At 39.8% G+C, this 14,925-nt stretch overlaps 1 protein-coding gene across 2 annotated transcripts in view; it reads right to left on the bottom strand.

Annotated features, from left to right (window-relative positions):
* iqsec3a (IQ motif and Sec7 domain ArfGEF 3a) overlaps nt 1–14,925 on the bottom strand; it is a 153,544-nt gene that overhangs the window by 44,092 nt on the left and 94,527 nt on the right. For both annotated transcript variants that reach the window (XM_084711497.1, XM_084711498.1), the window contains exon 5: nt 2,210–2,371. In XM_084711497.1, coding sequence (XP_084567623.1) covers nt 2,210–2,371 — 162 coding nt within the window. The remainder of the gene's footprint in view (nt 1–2,209; nt 2,372–14,925) is intronic.

Genomic DNA, 14,925 nt, shown 5'->3' with positions numbered 1-14,925 from the left:
AGAACCATATTTATCACGGATGTCATCAACAGAGGGCGCTGCACAATGCACAGCGACAGGGTTTTGGGTAGAACCATTACACCACAGAAGGGTTCTCTGTAGACCCTCTCGTAGGTAGAACCCCTTGAAAGTGTTCTAGGTGGGACCTTTATAAAGGGTTCTAACAGGAACCAAAACAAGTTCTCCTGTGGAACAATCTGAAGAAACCTATATGATTCTAGACCGTTTTTTCTGAGAGTGTATGTATACACACACACACACACACACACACACACACACACACTGAGGCAGAGTAAATCACCAGGAGTGATTTTCACATTAGACTGCAATCCCTCAGCCACTCTCCTGTGACTACACTTTATTGAAAGTGCTCTCACATACACTTTGCACTCTTCTATCATGTTCCTCTCCAGCATCACTCACAGCACAGCTGTATGACTGCTCTGTAGGAAAAAAAATCTACATCTATATAACCCAAAGTCACCTGACCACATCTGCACTGAGAGTCTGAAGCCTTAAAAGCATAATCCTGTTAATACGATGCATCTGGAGCCACGCACGAGTCCATTTAAGAAAACGTGGATACGAGATGAGGGCGACTTTACCAATTTGGTGGAGTGCTGTGTCGTGTACATCTGACCTTGGAAAGACTCAAAGTGTGTTCTCGGTTTGATAACTTGGACAAAAGGGAGGATGAAAGGAAAATTTTCAGTACCTCCTCCGGTTGATATGTAAATTTAGAGGTAATTGGTTGATTGAATGGGAGAATGTAATAGAATAAAAAAGACAATTACTGAGATAAAGTAAGGACGATGCTGAAAGATGGAAATAACAGGGGAAAAGAGAGAGAAAAAGACCTCTGCAGTTTCAAAGCCAATAATGCCAATTAGATTAATGACCTGGAATTAAAGGGTGAAGTGAGTCATGCATGCACGTGTGTGTGTGTGTGTGTGTGTGTTACGGTGTCTTCACATCTATTTGATGAATAATACAAGAATGACACATCTGTGCTTGTTCTCTAAACACATTGGATTCATCTGTTTTTTTCTGTCACATTAGTTTTATTCCGCTGTTAAGAACAGACTGTACAGATATAATGAAGATATAAGTGATCATTTTTGCAAACAGCATTAAAGAGCTTCAGAATAAGTTAACACACAAGCTCATACATTTGTTATTTAATGCAATATCATGGATTATTTTCAGAAAAATCTGTCTTTTATTCTTTAAATGAAAATTCATGCAATTTCTAATTGATTTATGTGTAACAGATGGTTCTTTAGTTCTTGTATTTGCCTTGTAAGCAGACAAAGACCACCACCACCATCTCACAGGGTGATTCCATCTGCAATCTTTTCCAGGTTTTTCAAATTAAAAGTTAAAGTTAAACAAAAGCAGAGGCATACAGTAGGTTACAGTGCTCATTGCCTTCTGGTCCCGGTTCATATTTTTACAACGGCTTAGGAAAATAGCATGTTGACGCTAAAACATCCTGTACATACTTTGGCGAAAATTTGAACGTTTGGATTTGAATACATAAGGAGCAATACCTGGAAACTACAGAATGATATAAAAACTTCAATAAATAAATGGATCCGCCCTTTAAAGCTCTGCAATAATGACTCAACATAAAATAAAATGAGGAATTGAGGGAGAATGCAACAAATTTTACATAGAGTTAAACATATCTTCGGCTCTTCTTGTCTGATAGAATAATATCAATACAGTGTTTTTTTATATTAGTGTGATAAAAGACACTAAAAAACAAAAAGGGCAGGAAAGTTTTTTTTATTTTGGTCTTCTCAGCTCATAATCCAACTTCTACAATTCTGTTTTGCAAATCAGTTTAGATTTACAAGCTGAAGAGGCAGATGAGAGCTTTGGGATTTTGTTGGATCGTGACACTTCACTTCCTGCTTGTTTTCAGTTTGTTTTCTGTGATGAAAAATATAATGAAATGTCAATGTCTGCAAGAGTAACAGCTTTGATATAAGTGGATACTGAAGTTATGGTTTTCACATTCAGATTTCAACTTGCAAGCACTATATTTTGGCTACTAAAGCTGTGGATTTGAAGGCTAAATCCCCTATCGAATCCAGTCCTGTAGCTGACCCCGACCCCTGATCTCCACAAAATGGGGGGATTACCAAGGAGAATCACCTTAGGAGGAGCAGTAAATTATCCTAAAACGGTTGCGGGATATACTCACTCGAGGACATCTCTGTTGAAGGGTTTCTTGCTGTTGCCGAGGAACTCTCCTATCATCTGTCGGCTCAGGCCCTTCCTCTGCAGCAGGAAGTGGGCCACGCCGATGGGTGTGTCCGGGATGAAGCCTCGAGAGATCAGGAACTGAAGGCCCTTGTCAGGGTTTCTAAGAGAAACAAAAGAGAAGAAAGAAATCAATCAATCCAACTTTATTCGTGTAGCACTTTTCATACAAACAAAATGTAACACGAAGGGACACATGAAATTCAGCAAGATAAGATTTCAAACACTTTAAAACAGTACCAGAGCGACCAATCAGACCATGAAGTCTAACTAAAAGACTGCGATCTTCTTAAGTCCAGTAGTACTAATACAGAGTTTTTTTCATATCCTTTGACCTGAGGTTGTTTACAACTTTGACCAATACTGTCTCAGTGCTGTGATTGCCCCAAAAAACTGACTGGTAGTTTTTAAAAATATTGTGTAAGTTCATCAAATAATTTACTGATTAAAAACTCAGCAGGGAAGATACTCGTTTGAAGAGAATAACACAAGAAGAACCGAGTCAAAATTATTTGAAAAGGAAAAATACGTGTGAAAATAGCATTATACTGAGGCACTGTAGTGCTGCAGTGATGCCCTGGCTCGCAAATCTCGTTCTCCAGATGAAAGAAAACATGTTTGTTTGAAAATTGTAATACAAAAATGATCATTCCCACTAATCATATCACATATTGCAATTATAATGATTAATTAAAATTACTTTTTTTGCAGCCCAAGTTTACAATATTAAGAACATCTTCATGTAAAAACCTATAAATTGCTGAAAAAAGGTTGTGGGAATGGGATGGGTTTTGATTGGGTAATATCTCCGCATCAACCAGGACAAACCTCTCCAGTGTTTCCTCACATAAAAACAAAGGTTAAATTGATATGATCTAATATTTCTGAGGTTGGCTGCAAATTCAGGGTTAATTAAACAATCAATGGTTGAAAAGAGGATTTTTGGATTACTCCAGTTGTCAGTTATCAATTTTTAGAAGTGTGCTTGTCTTGCATGTTTAATTAACTTATTGTAGATAATCAGCAGTTCACGGAAAATGTGATAATTGATCATTAATTTATTCTTCATCTTCTTTCTGCTGTTCGACCGTTTCTCGTTAATTGTTTAATTTTCTTTTTTTCTCCAGAGAGGCGGCTCGAAAGAGGTAATTTTATTCAGTTTTAGTGGGGCTCAGCAGGAGGGTAAAAATTCTGCAGGAGTATCACTGAAAGAACAGAAGGAAGCAAATGTTGTCAGTGTTTTAAAACTGCAGAGATGCTATTCTCTGTCCTGAATGCTGGTGGTAGTTGTGTGACTGCGACAGATGATTTGCTCCTTTGCATACTTAACCACACTTAGCACCACTAATAAGTCCATTTGTTCTGGTTAACAGTGCTTTAGAGGCAGGCACAAGTGTGACATGCAAACCACACCAACACAAACTACAGCTACATCCTTTATTTGTTAATTATTTATTTACTGTAATGATTACAGAGAGACCATTAAAAATGAAAAAATAAATAATGAAAAAAAAAATGATGCATTGCAGTAATGAGTCTGAAAATCTAGGCTGGGTGCTTACTGTGCACACCTGCATGGTGGGCTAAAAGTGATAAAACACACAAGGCTGCATTCAATAACAACTAGGCTTCTAAATTCAGAGGATGCGGCCAGAATCATAATGGCTGATCTGGGATGCAGCTTTAAGTCCCTTCTTATATGCACAAACTCAAGGAGACTTTGTCACACTGGGACAAGATTATTTGTGACTTTCGTTTGTATTTTCCATTAATATAGTGACAAATTGCTCATTGCAATGGACCACCAGATGCAAAGTCTCTCCAAGTTGATTTTAAGAGCTAAATTAATATAAATCAGTGGCTGCCTGGAAGATTGCCTATTGGCTCTGTCTTCACGCCAGAGAGGAGAGGCAGGGACTTCCTTTCAACGTGAACTCGTATTGGATATTGTGGGCTGTGGACAGGACATGGAAGCTCCTATTGGCTTAAGTGAGGTGTCAATCAAAAGGTCAGCCTGCAGAGGCCATGTTGAGTCAAAGATATAATTTCTATCAGCATGCAAACTCCTGGCTTGTTTGTGGTTTGTGGGTATTTATTGATGTAAATCATGTGTTTTGGACCAAATGTTACTGGATTGGATTGACTGAACATTTGCCCATGAAACAGGACCATATTTGTTGGAATATTATCGATCAATGAATTACTGGGGATCTTTAATGGCGAGCTGGCTTAATTTTGTTATTGTTTGTTTGCTAGACTGTTGCTCTGATTATACCTGCTGTTGTGACTTTATCTTGAAATGGTTGGTGCCGAACGACAAACAAGACTGTCATCTGTATGTTGCATGAGTATGCATGTTTACATAGTTTTGTACTTTGATGAATGAGTGGGAGAGTGGAAACATCTGCTGGCTGGTTCATGCAGTTTGTTAGTATTTATAGGAGATAGTATGTTTTGGACTGAATTTTACTGTGTTGCATTAACAGAATCTTTGCCAATGTAACAGGACCATTTTTGTTGGAATATTATCAATCAATGGATTACTGAGTCTTCAATGGTGAGTTGTCTCAGTATTGTAATTGTTAGTTTCCCGGGTTGTGGTGCTGATAGCACCTGGTATTGGGACTGTATCCTGAGATGGTTGGTACTGACCAAAACATAAGAATCTAAGCTTTCTAACAGTATGTTGCATGAGTATGCATGTTTTTTGTCATTTGACCCACTACCACTGCAACAGTGGTCACAGACTAAGGGGGCTGGATTAACTGTTCTCTAATTGTGTGTCTTCATTATTTATTGGAAGTATGTTTAGCTACACACATAGTGAGGGCAGAAGAGCTAGGAAGCTAAACCATACATGGCAGGATCTCGTAAGCTTACATGAGATTGTATATGTCTATGTGAGAGTAGTCTAAGTGAACGTCTGTCTGAATAATTAGGTGTACTTCTGTGCTCATGACTTCAGAAAATTGCCTAAACATCTCATTAGTTTTCATTGTTTTTGAACATCATCTCCTGTCCTATGATCCTATCATAAGTCATGCAGATAGTTTTCAGCTGACTGCATGGCAGAAGTTACTTATGTATGAACAGGGGAGTAATATTGTAACTATTTATAACCCCATTAGACACAGAGGATAGTTGCTCTAGGGAGGCTGCCACATTATTGCCACAGCTCCCCCTCTACAGTCTCTATACAGTGTTTAAACCACAGCCTTTACATAACACAGCGGTGTGTGTGTGTACCACAGCTAATGGGTTTAGTAAGGCGAGGGCGGGACAGAGGGGAGGGGAGAGGGGAGGATAAAGGGCAGGATATAAGGAGGAGGCTGGACGAGGACCAGACAGAGCAGATGTGCGGGAATGGGAATGTGAGGACAGAGACGGAGGACGATGAGTGCCGGCTGGGCTGCCTGAAAGCATCTGCTGTGACAGCCTCAGCCACACTCCGCTTCGCGCTCTCCCTCTCAGCTGAAGGTGATGTCTCGCCAAACGAATTTGGCAGATATCATTCATTTGATGTTTATCCAACAACAGATGGATCACACATGGTGATTATTATTCGTAATCAGAGGTGGATAGTAGGATGAAGATAGGGAAGAAGAGGGAGGAAATGATGCAGGATATACACAGTGGATAAATTTAGATGAGTGCTGCCTGTCCTCATCAGACGATCATAAGCATGGGTTTGTTTGTTCAAATACTGACAGCAATCACGTTCATATTTTCCATGACGTGGAGCTCTTGTGATCGTGCAGATGATGATTGTCCTTTCTCAGTTGTGAAGGTGACAGTAGTGTGATGTTGTTATAATGCGGCAAAAACCCCAAAGTCTGGGAGTTTAACACAAGAGACTGCAGGTTACATCCCATCTCCAGTCTACCTCCAAATGCAACCTTGTCTCCTAGAAATTATACTGTGGAACCAGACCCAGACCAGAAAATCTTAAAATCAATTCTCACTTGAATAGGGAGCCAGTAGAGTGATGTGATGCCCTCTACTATTGGCACCTAGATTATGTTCACAAGCAACGTGTTTTTGATTGAAGGAAGTAGTGCTTCATATACCTAAATCTAATCTTAGGGGGGAGGTTTGGGTGTGACTGTAACAAGCAGAGATCCACTGATCTGATACTCAGTTGCCCAAACTATCATGTAAATTCTTAATTACAACTTTGAGTGACATGCCGTAAACAGAGTTGTGTCATGTGAACCGTAGCTAGAATGTGAGTGAGACCTGTCAGCAGCTGTATCATCATGTCAGCTGTGTGAGTTCAGGGACTCCCTAAAAACTTGGTATTTCACTTGGTTGGGTGGTTTTGCAGGATATAGCAGTGCACACTGGCGAGCTGCGAACAGCGTTTCCCAGTCCTGGAGCCAAGTGCATTGGCTGGGCGTAAAAAAGAAGGTCTTAACTCTTGCACCAGACTTAACTACGTCTGATTTTTTCTGCCATGACTGGAATTTACACTGAGTGCCTCAAGCCTGACTGACAATGTGCGTCCATGTGAATACACGCAAACTGACGATTGTTGCCAAACAATGCACTTCTCCCCAAAGCGGTCTCCAGCTTATCCCATCAATCAAACTGGAAGATAAAATGGTAAATCTGGATAACAACGCTAATCAAAAGAAAAGGGAGGTAAATTTTACAGATGGAGAAATCAGGAAGCTCATCAAATTGTATGCAGAGTATTGAGAAGCTAGATTAAATAACACAAACACAAACAAGCAGAAACTATCGGCGTGTGCTGGAGGACTGCGGATGGGTGGAAGAGGTCAGAAAAAAGTGGAAAGACCTTTTATCAAGAGCCAAAAAAGACTTGCTGGCTCTTAAAATCCTTGGGGTCCACCGCCCTGCATGTTTTAGATATTTCCCTGCTCCAAGACCAGCTGGACATAATTTAGTCCATTTAAATGTCAATATACTTTAGCGTTACTTAGTTGTACATATTCCAGTATAACGCAACTATGGCCAACTTCAGAATTTATCAACAGTTACGTAAAGTAATTTGAAAATCTGCAGGAAAGTGTAGTTGCGATTGCAGCCGAGCCAGTAGTACAAGCTGTAAAGATCTAAGTGTATCTATATATATCCATGATCAATTGATCAAATGAAGTTAAGATAAAGATTAAATAACTTTTTAGGTTATGGTTTTGCTAACTTATCCAAAAAGAGGCAAAATGGCCAAATGTGAGCCAGTGAGAACATGCATTGTTCTCAAGTTTTTAGGGAATTCCATTATATTACGGTGGTAGAATATTTGTTCACAATTTGAGCAATGTTTTTTACATGACTAGATTAAGAAAACTGCATCCATGCTGATGTATTACTACCAGTTTAGTTGTTTAAGAGAGGGGGAAAAGACACTTGGATTATCATTGGTATTGGCATGTACTCAGTGTTGCTATAAGTGGTTTTGAGCTGTCTCTAGGACAAAGTACAGGACTTTGACACAGGAGACCAGGGTGTGTGTCCCTGTCTCAGCGGTTAGGTTTAGGCAATAAAAGCACTTTAGTGAAGGTTAAGGAACAACTGTGGTTTCAGCTAATGTCGATACACTAAACATGTCCTGTCTCATGCTTCAGGTCACTGGTAATTTAATCAATTTTTAACCAAGACTGAGGGGAAAACAAATGAAAAATAGTCAATTTATCAACATTAAGTACTTATTTTTAGGAGCCAGGGTTGTATGCAGTCTATGTTTGTTTGAAACCAAGCTTTACCAAGTAGTTTTAGTCACATAATCTAAACCAAACCTTCACCATGATGTCAACAGATCAGAGAACACTCATGTGAATAGTTTTTGTAAAGGTCATATGGGTCATTTTGAAGGACACAGACAAATACCTTCTTTCGCCTTTTATGTATGAGGCGCTGCAGCAGGTGAAACACAGCTGAAGACAGAAAAGTGAGCTCCTACAAGGTCGAAGTGTGAAAAGTACAAGCAAGAGTGCATATAAAGACAAACACGAAGAGGGGAGGGGGTGTCGGAGACGGTGCCAGACAGGACCCAGATGTCACGCTAAAATGACAACTCCCACATAACCTGCTACATGCCCAGACATCTTTCTTCTTCACACTTTCCCCTCCTCCTCCTGCCTCCTTGATGCACACACACAAGTTGTTTTTTCATCTTGGACTCACACCAGATCATAAATACACACTCCCCTCACCACCTTGATATCCACTTTTATTGGGCTTCTATTTTAGATCTATTTCAGATGTGCACAGCGGCCGCTGAGCTGTGTTTTATGGCCTTTACAAGTGCTTAACTGTCAGCACTGCATGTTGCCTGTTTCTCCAGATGTGCACATTTATGTTTCATCACTAACCAGTGATAGATTGATGGCTGGTTAGCGCTCCTGTGCATTTGTCTGAGTGGAAACACGATTGTGCGGTGTGTCTATAACTGCTTCAAAGCTCCAAATTATTACACTGATGTGGACTTGCTGTTGCAAAGTGCTGCTCCTGTCCATCAAGTATGCTTGTGCTGAAAAAGCAAGAATATAGTGATGTGGCTGCTTCTCCCTTCCTTAGGTTAGCAATTTTTGTTTTTGTTTGGACCAATGGATCTGCCCACTCCACTGAGTTGACAATTCAGTTGTCAGATTAACTCCCAGAGTCCTGACAAACTAATGCCTTCACTGACATGTCATGTTCCAGATGTGTTCATTTGAATTTTGAAATGATGTTAAACTTTGTTTAAAAGTGTTACTGCACGCTCAGGTCTGAGCCGATCTCCACCCACTGCATCATTTAGAAAAAATAGGGCAAAGGGGTTGAGGAGGGGTGCGGGGCAGGACAACCACTGTAGGGTGTGTGGCTATGACAGTGACCAGAGACACTGATCATTGCCTAGTGTAGCAGCACTAACAGCGAGTAGTCAGAGTTAAACAGCCACAGGCAGCTGCTGTTAGACTCTCCATGTCCACAGAGAAACCATGGAAACAGAAGCGCTGGAAATACAGTGAGTCTGCTGGAGCTTTGACAGACACTAGAAGTTTTTGTGCTGTACCTGTGGTGTAGCTAGCCGAGCTAATTCTAGCAGCTCAGAGAGGCTGAGAGGCTCTGGGGCGTGTGTGTCTCTTGTCAGTACATAGCAGGAGCCCTGCTGTTTATCATGGAATAATGAGCAGGAGAAAGACTGCGGTCCGGTGGTGCTTCTACAACTGTGAAAAGTGCCAAAACTTTAAAATATTAAGGAAGCTGTTTCACAGACTCTAACTCAAGACCTGGGGCTGGGGGAGGTGGACCGCCCAACTCTGATTAGAGAGAGTAGAGGATGATTTAAAAAAATAGATACCACAATTCTACATCAGTATGAGCATGTACCCTTGTGTAATAGTGATAACAATAAAAGTCCAAGCAGACATTTTTGCCAAGTTTGAAGAATTTCCCTCGAGGCGTTCTTGAGGTATCACATTCCCAAGAATGGGACAGACAACCTGAAAACATAATGCATAAAAAAAATATGGGGGGGGGTTTGTGTTTTTTTTAATTAAATTGTAATTTCTATGTTTTCAAATCAGTTGAACCTCTACAGTCTTTGTATGTACCACCTGTCAACAACAGAAGAGAAATTAGAAATGCTTCCTCTGTTCGCCATCTGGAATTCAGAGTTTGTAATTATGTGCTGGGTCATTTAGCACCGAGGGCAGAATGTTAATACAGGCGAGGTCTGTGTGTGCACAAACAAGCACAAACGGTACATACACCGAGCTTTTTGTAGAGCTCTGTCCTCCTGACGTCAGGTTATCTCTCTCGAGGAGCTGGATAGGCTGTGTTAATTAGCCTTCTTGACATATGTATTCAGATCTGTCTCTATCTCTCACTCCCACTCTTTCTTCACACTTACGCCATCACCTTATACATCTCTTATTCCACCTTCTATTTAATTCATAAAGCTCGATGGTGCTCCATTTTAATGCACAATGAGTCTGTTGGATTGCACCACAAGCTGCAATGGGACTGTTTTAAACTTACTATCTTAGTTGAGATTTGAGGAACTGTGAAAAATCCTATCATAAGACTAACTTCAGGAATGTTTTCTTACTCTATCCAATCTTCTCTCAGTTGGGAAATCCTAAATACTGAATCCAACAGCGTTCATCAGCTTTCATGCCCGTTACCCCACGACCAACACTACTTTTCTCATCTTTATGAACTACACATCTTTACAATCATTAGTTTTTTTTTATCATAAAACATTTCAAAAATGGGGCAAAAATAATGAAGGCACTTAACGTCAAGACAGATGAGTTAGATGTATCTGTAGAGAAATTGGAAGATGTTCTTGGGATCGTGTGTGTACTGTAGCATGACCTTGACATTCACAGGATTTTCCCAAGCTAATTAGCCTTGCTGAATTATCACTACAGTGGTTAGCAATTGTAATGGAGTTATATTATAGCATTATCTTGCTTTATTGGAGATATTTTAGATAAATCATGATATTCGCAAGCATCTCTGTGTTCATTTAAGTTACGTTTTGATAAATAATTTGCATTGTTTTTAGGACACTAATTGACATCTTGCATTTATTTAATGTTTCCTCTATAGAAACCAGATACATAACACTTTTAATGGAAGAGGACTATGTTCATTGGTTCATGAAACTATCAGACATGCTGTAGTAGTGGCGAGTCAGCATATTCGAAAATTTATTATCTAGAAGTCACACTTCAAAACAGCTATTGTTAGCTAACACTATAGCTACACTGCTGGCTACTGTTAGCGAACGCTGCTGTTAGCGAACGCTGCTGTTAGCGAACGCTGCTGTTAATGGGAAGCAATGATGCTTGTAAAATACACTTTTCCTCTCTTAATTTAGGAATAGGAACATTGACTCAGGAACTACTTATCTGTATTTTTTCCTAAATCATGTCCTGACCCTAATTATCATGGTTACCAAGCAGTTAAGTTTCAGTAAGACGCCCTCTGATGTCTAAGCAATGGTTTTACTTAACTAGAATACATAAAGGCAAAAAAGTGAATTAAGGATAAGTCTAATCCAGTCATATGAAACGGAAAAGTCATGCATACAAAAAGAGAAATCTACTGAATCTGTCATTAATGTCACACCTGCTCACATCCTCCCGTCTCTCTCTTTTTGCCCGTTCCCTGCTGAAACTTCGGTACCAGCTTCCCTGTGTGATGGCGGTGTCCTTGACACACACTCCCCTGCTATAATGGAGTCATTGTCATTCCACACACACTCAAGGTGGAAACTTTATCAAGTGGTCTGTCTCTCTCTCTCTCTCCCCCTTCCTTTCTCTCTCTCTCTCTCTCTCAACCTTTTCCGCCTCCTCTACCTTTTTGTGTCTCTTTTCTATTGCTTCTGCACTCCATTTCTATCACACACTGTTCTGTCTTTTCATGGCTGTGCAGGATGGCACACACACACGCACACACACAACCAAAACTTCTGACTTTTCCTCTTTTTAATTTACTTTCTCCCCTGCCTTTCTCGGTGCACACACCACCTGCTGCACGACAAACACACTCTCGCGCATTACTTTACCCAACTGCGTATGCATATGTGTGAGCTTTTAGTCCGCATGATCAAGCAATACCCAAGTTTTAGCCCAAAGCAAACAGCCCTGTTTAAGATGCAAAGGATACAACAGCGCAGGTATTAGAGGGAGGATATGAACTGGTGGAACTAATAAGCCTCAAGCTCGATTACTTTTTTTTTTTTGCTCACCCTGCCTCATTCGGTCGCTCTCTTCCCTTGTAGCCAATTTATTAAAAGTCAGCTTATCTTTCAAGGTGTTTGATCGGGGGAATGAGAAGAGGAGGGGGGTTGCAAATAGACAGAAAAGGCTATGAAACCTGTCACTTTATGAAAATATCTCCAAAGAGTCACAGAACCTCAGAATCAAACTGGCAGCTTTCATTAAACAGTCATTACTGATGTGTACAGTCCTCACCTCCCCTTATAAGATATGTATAAAAAAAACTGCTGAGTGTTTCAAATACAGCCTGAGCAAACAGATAAATGCTACAGCCAATCTCTGTCTGACACTCGAGCTGCAGTTCAGACTGACACTATCAAAGAGGACATATTTGAAAAAGTAATTGTGCAGAGGATAGTAAATATAGAGGGAATGTGAGTGATCGTTCAGGGTCTTTGAATGTGGACTTGCTAAATCTAACTGGGGCTGGAAAAGAATTTCATGAAAGTAGTGCCATTATGTCCTCTGCAACTATAAGGTAGCATTAGTCATGAATAATTCAAGTCCCTTTTACAACCAGACTCAGATGGCTTGCCGCAGTTGATCAGCCTTGTTTCTTTATAGATGGAAGACGGTTTACTTACTCGTAACTCCCAAAAAGTTCTTTTTTTTTTTCCTTCCAATCCCCTTACTTTTTGAGGAAAAGGCACAGAGCCACAAATGGATGACTCATATTTCAAGGCAGCATACTTTGATCCCAACTCAAACTCTTATGTTTTGAAATAAACTTTTAAAAGTTTCGCTGACCTATAATCTTTGTAATACATTTTTTTTTTTTTTTTTTTTTTGGGGGGGGGGGGTCTAAAACTGAAAGACTTAAGTTTACCTAAAGAAGAAAAGCAAATCATCTCAACAAAAGATTAGTAGTTGGAAAAACTCAAGAGTTTGAGTTGGACTTTACCTTAAAAAAAATCTATTACAGTACTCGAAATTTGAAACTTGACTTGTCTCAACTTTTTCATTGACCTACAATAATGATACATTTTATTTAAAATGCTAAATAACTTATGTCAGCTCCACTGGAGAGGGGCTAAAGAGCCACATGTGGCTCCGGAGCCGCAGGTTGCAAACCCCGGCCTACATGGTGCAGACGCAACGGTCAAGTTTGTCACTCAGTCTAGTTTATTCTCATGTTTTCCTGACAGTGTAACCTGTGTCCTCCTGTGCCTCAGGTCCATTATTAGATCCTCTGAGTCCTCGTCCAGCCTGTTCGTTTTCCCTGCCCAGGCTCTGCTCCACCATGAAATCCTGCTCCAGCCCTTTAAACCTCACTCCTCTTTTGTGAATAAATCCACTCTGAACTGTTGAAAAGCCTCGTCCAGCTCCTGCTTTTGGGTCTAGTAAAAACAAAAGCTTAACTGTATGACTAAATCCTGACCAAAACTTGAACCACGGCTGTTTTTGATGCCAAACAATAACTCTGTCCTCTAAGTGTATTTATTGCATTTTCTTAAGTTTCAACAAGTCCTTCAAACTGAGCTGCAAAATACCAAACTGTCAGAAAGTTAAATCTCTGTGAAAAGTCTTTGGTCTAGGTTTGGTTATGTTTAGGCATAAAAAATATAGTTTAGGAGAAACATCATGGTCTGGGATAAAATTAGTATGTTGGGGACCTTCATCGTGGTTACAGTAATAATCACAGTTATGGTTATGGTACGATCAACTCCTTTGCTCCACCTAATAGCCTGTATGTCGCCCCTAATATTGAAATGAAACCGACATATTAAATAACATGCTTAACATGTCACTACCTTTTTCTCAAATTTACAGGACAACTTCACAACTCTCTTGCAGGACTTTCTTTTATTTTCTATATTTTGTATATTTTTGCCCTGGTGATTTTTCCCCCTGCATGCACAGCTCTTTCCTGCTCCTCTTGTTTTCAGTGTCACGCTCCAGCATCGAGCCAAAGTTAATCGGCTTTATTGTGCACTTTTGTTGCGCTGCAGAGCTTGGCAGTGAGCAAAAACGATAATGTGTGTTCATGAGCTCCAATCTTCTAAATTTGTATGAGATGGCTTAATTGGGGCAATATCTTAACAAAATCTTGTAGTGGTTTTGCACCCATGGGAACACAGTGTATTCTGCGTCACTGCAAGATATTTTAGAAAGCTGGAGAGCTTCTGCAGAAATGGTTGAGGTGGCAGGGACCAAAAAAAAACTCCAGCTTGGATTGAAATGTTAACAAATTTTTCATTCCAGTTCCCAAGGTGCCAGTTCACACAGTGCTGAAGGAACTTTTAATTACATTCACGACTCGCAGCAGAATGACTAATGAGAATTTTTAGGCTTTGTGGATCGTTGCCATTATTTTTTGAATCCACCCCTCATGTATTCCAAGTAATTGCAGCTACTCCATCAGCGGCTAAGCTCAACTTGTAATATATGTGTGTGAGTTTGTTTGAATATGTGGGGTGTTTAGGTCCTTTAGGGTACACTGTGGGTGAAAAGCTAAAAGAGGAGGAATTCAGTGTTGAACAAATAGTTAGGGCTGTTTTGAGGGATAAACCAACCTAAAGTCAGCTCCCACATTAGATTTTACACTGCCTTTATATCTTGAAATATTAACAAATGTGTATATATAACACGATGTTTTAAATGTCTCTCTGAATATGTAATTGATCATTTAAATTATGATAACCGGCTGATCTCAAGATCTCAGTTTTCAGCCACAAAACTGAGTGAGTTTAGCACATCTCAAGGATTTATAGGCTGGTTTGCACCGAGGATTAATTTTTAAATCATAGCTTACCTTTAAATCATGTTGCACTAAACTTTTAAACCAGCTTGAAATTAAAGATAAAATTTCAACCCCTCTTTAAAATTTTGATTTTTATTCTAATCATTCAGTTTTTTAAACACTTTGGAAGGTTACTGCATTCATTTGGCCAAAAAGTTTTTGTTAAAGGAGGAGAAACTG

The sequence above is a fragment of the Lutjanus erythropterus genome, chromosome 22, assembly GCF_056507025.1.
Source record: "Lutjanus erythropterus isolate fLutEry1 chromosome 22, fLutEry1.hap2, whole genome shotgun sequence".
Classification (NCBI taxonomy): domain Eukaryota; kingdom Metazoa; phylum Chordata; class Actinopteri; order Lutjaniformes; family Lutjanidae; genus Lutjanus; species Lutjanus erythropterus.
This window is presented reverse-complemented; position numbering and strand designations above follow the sequence as displayed.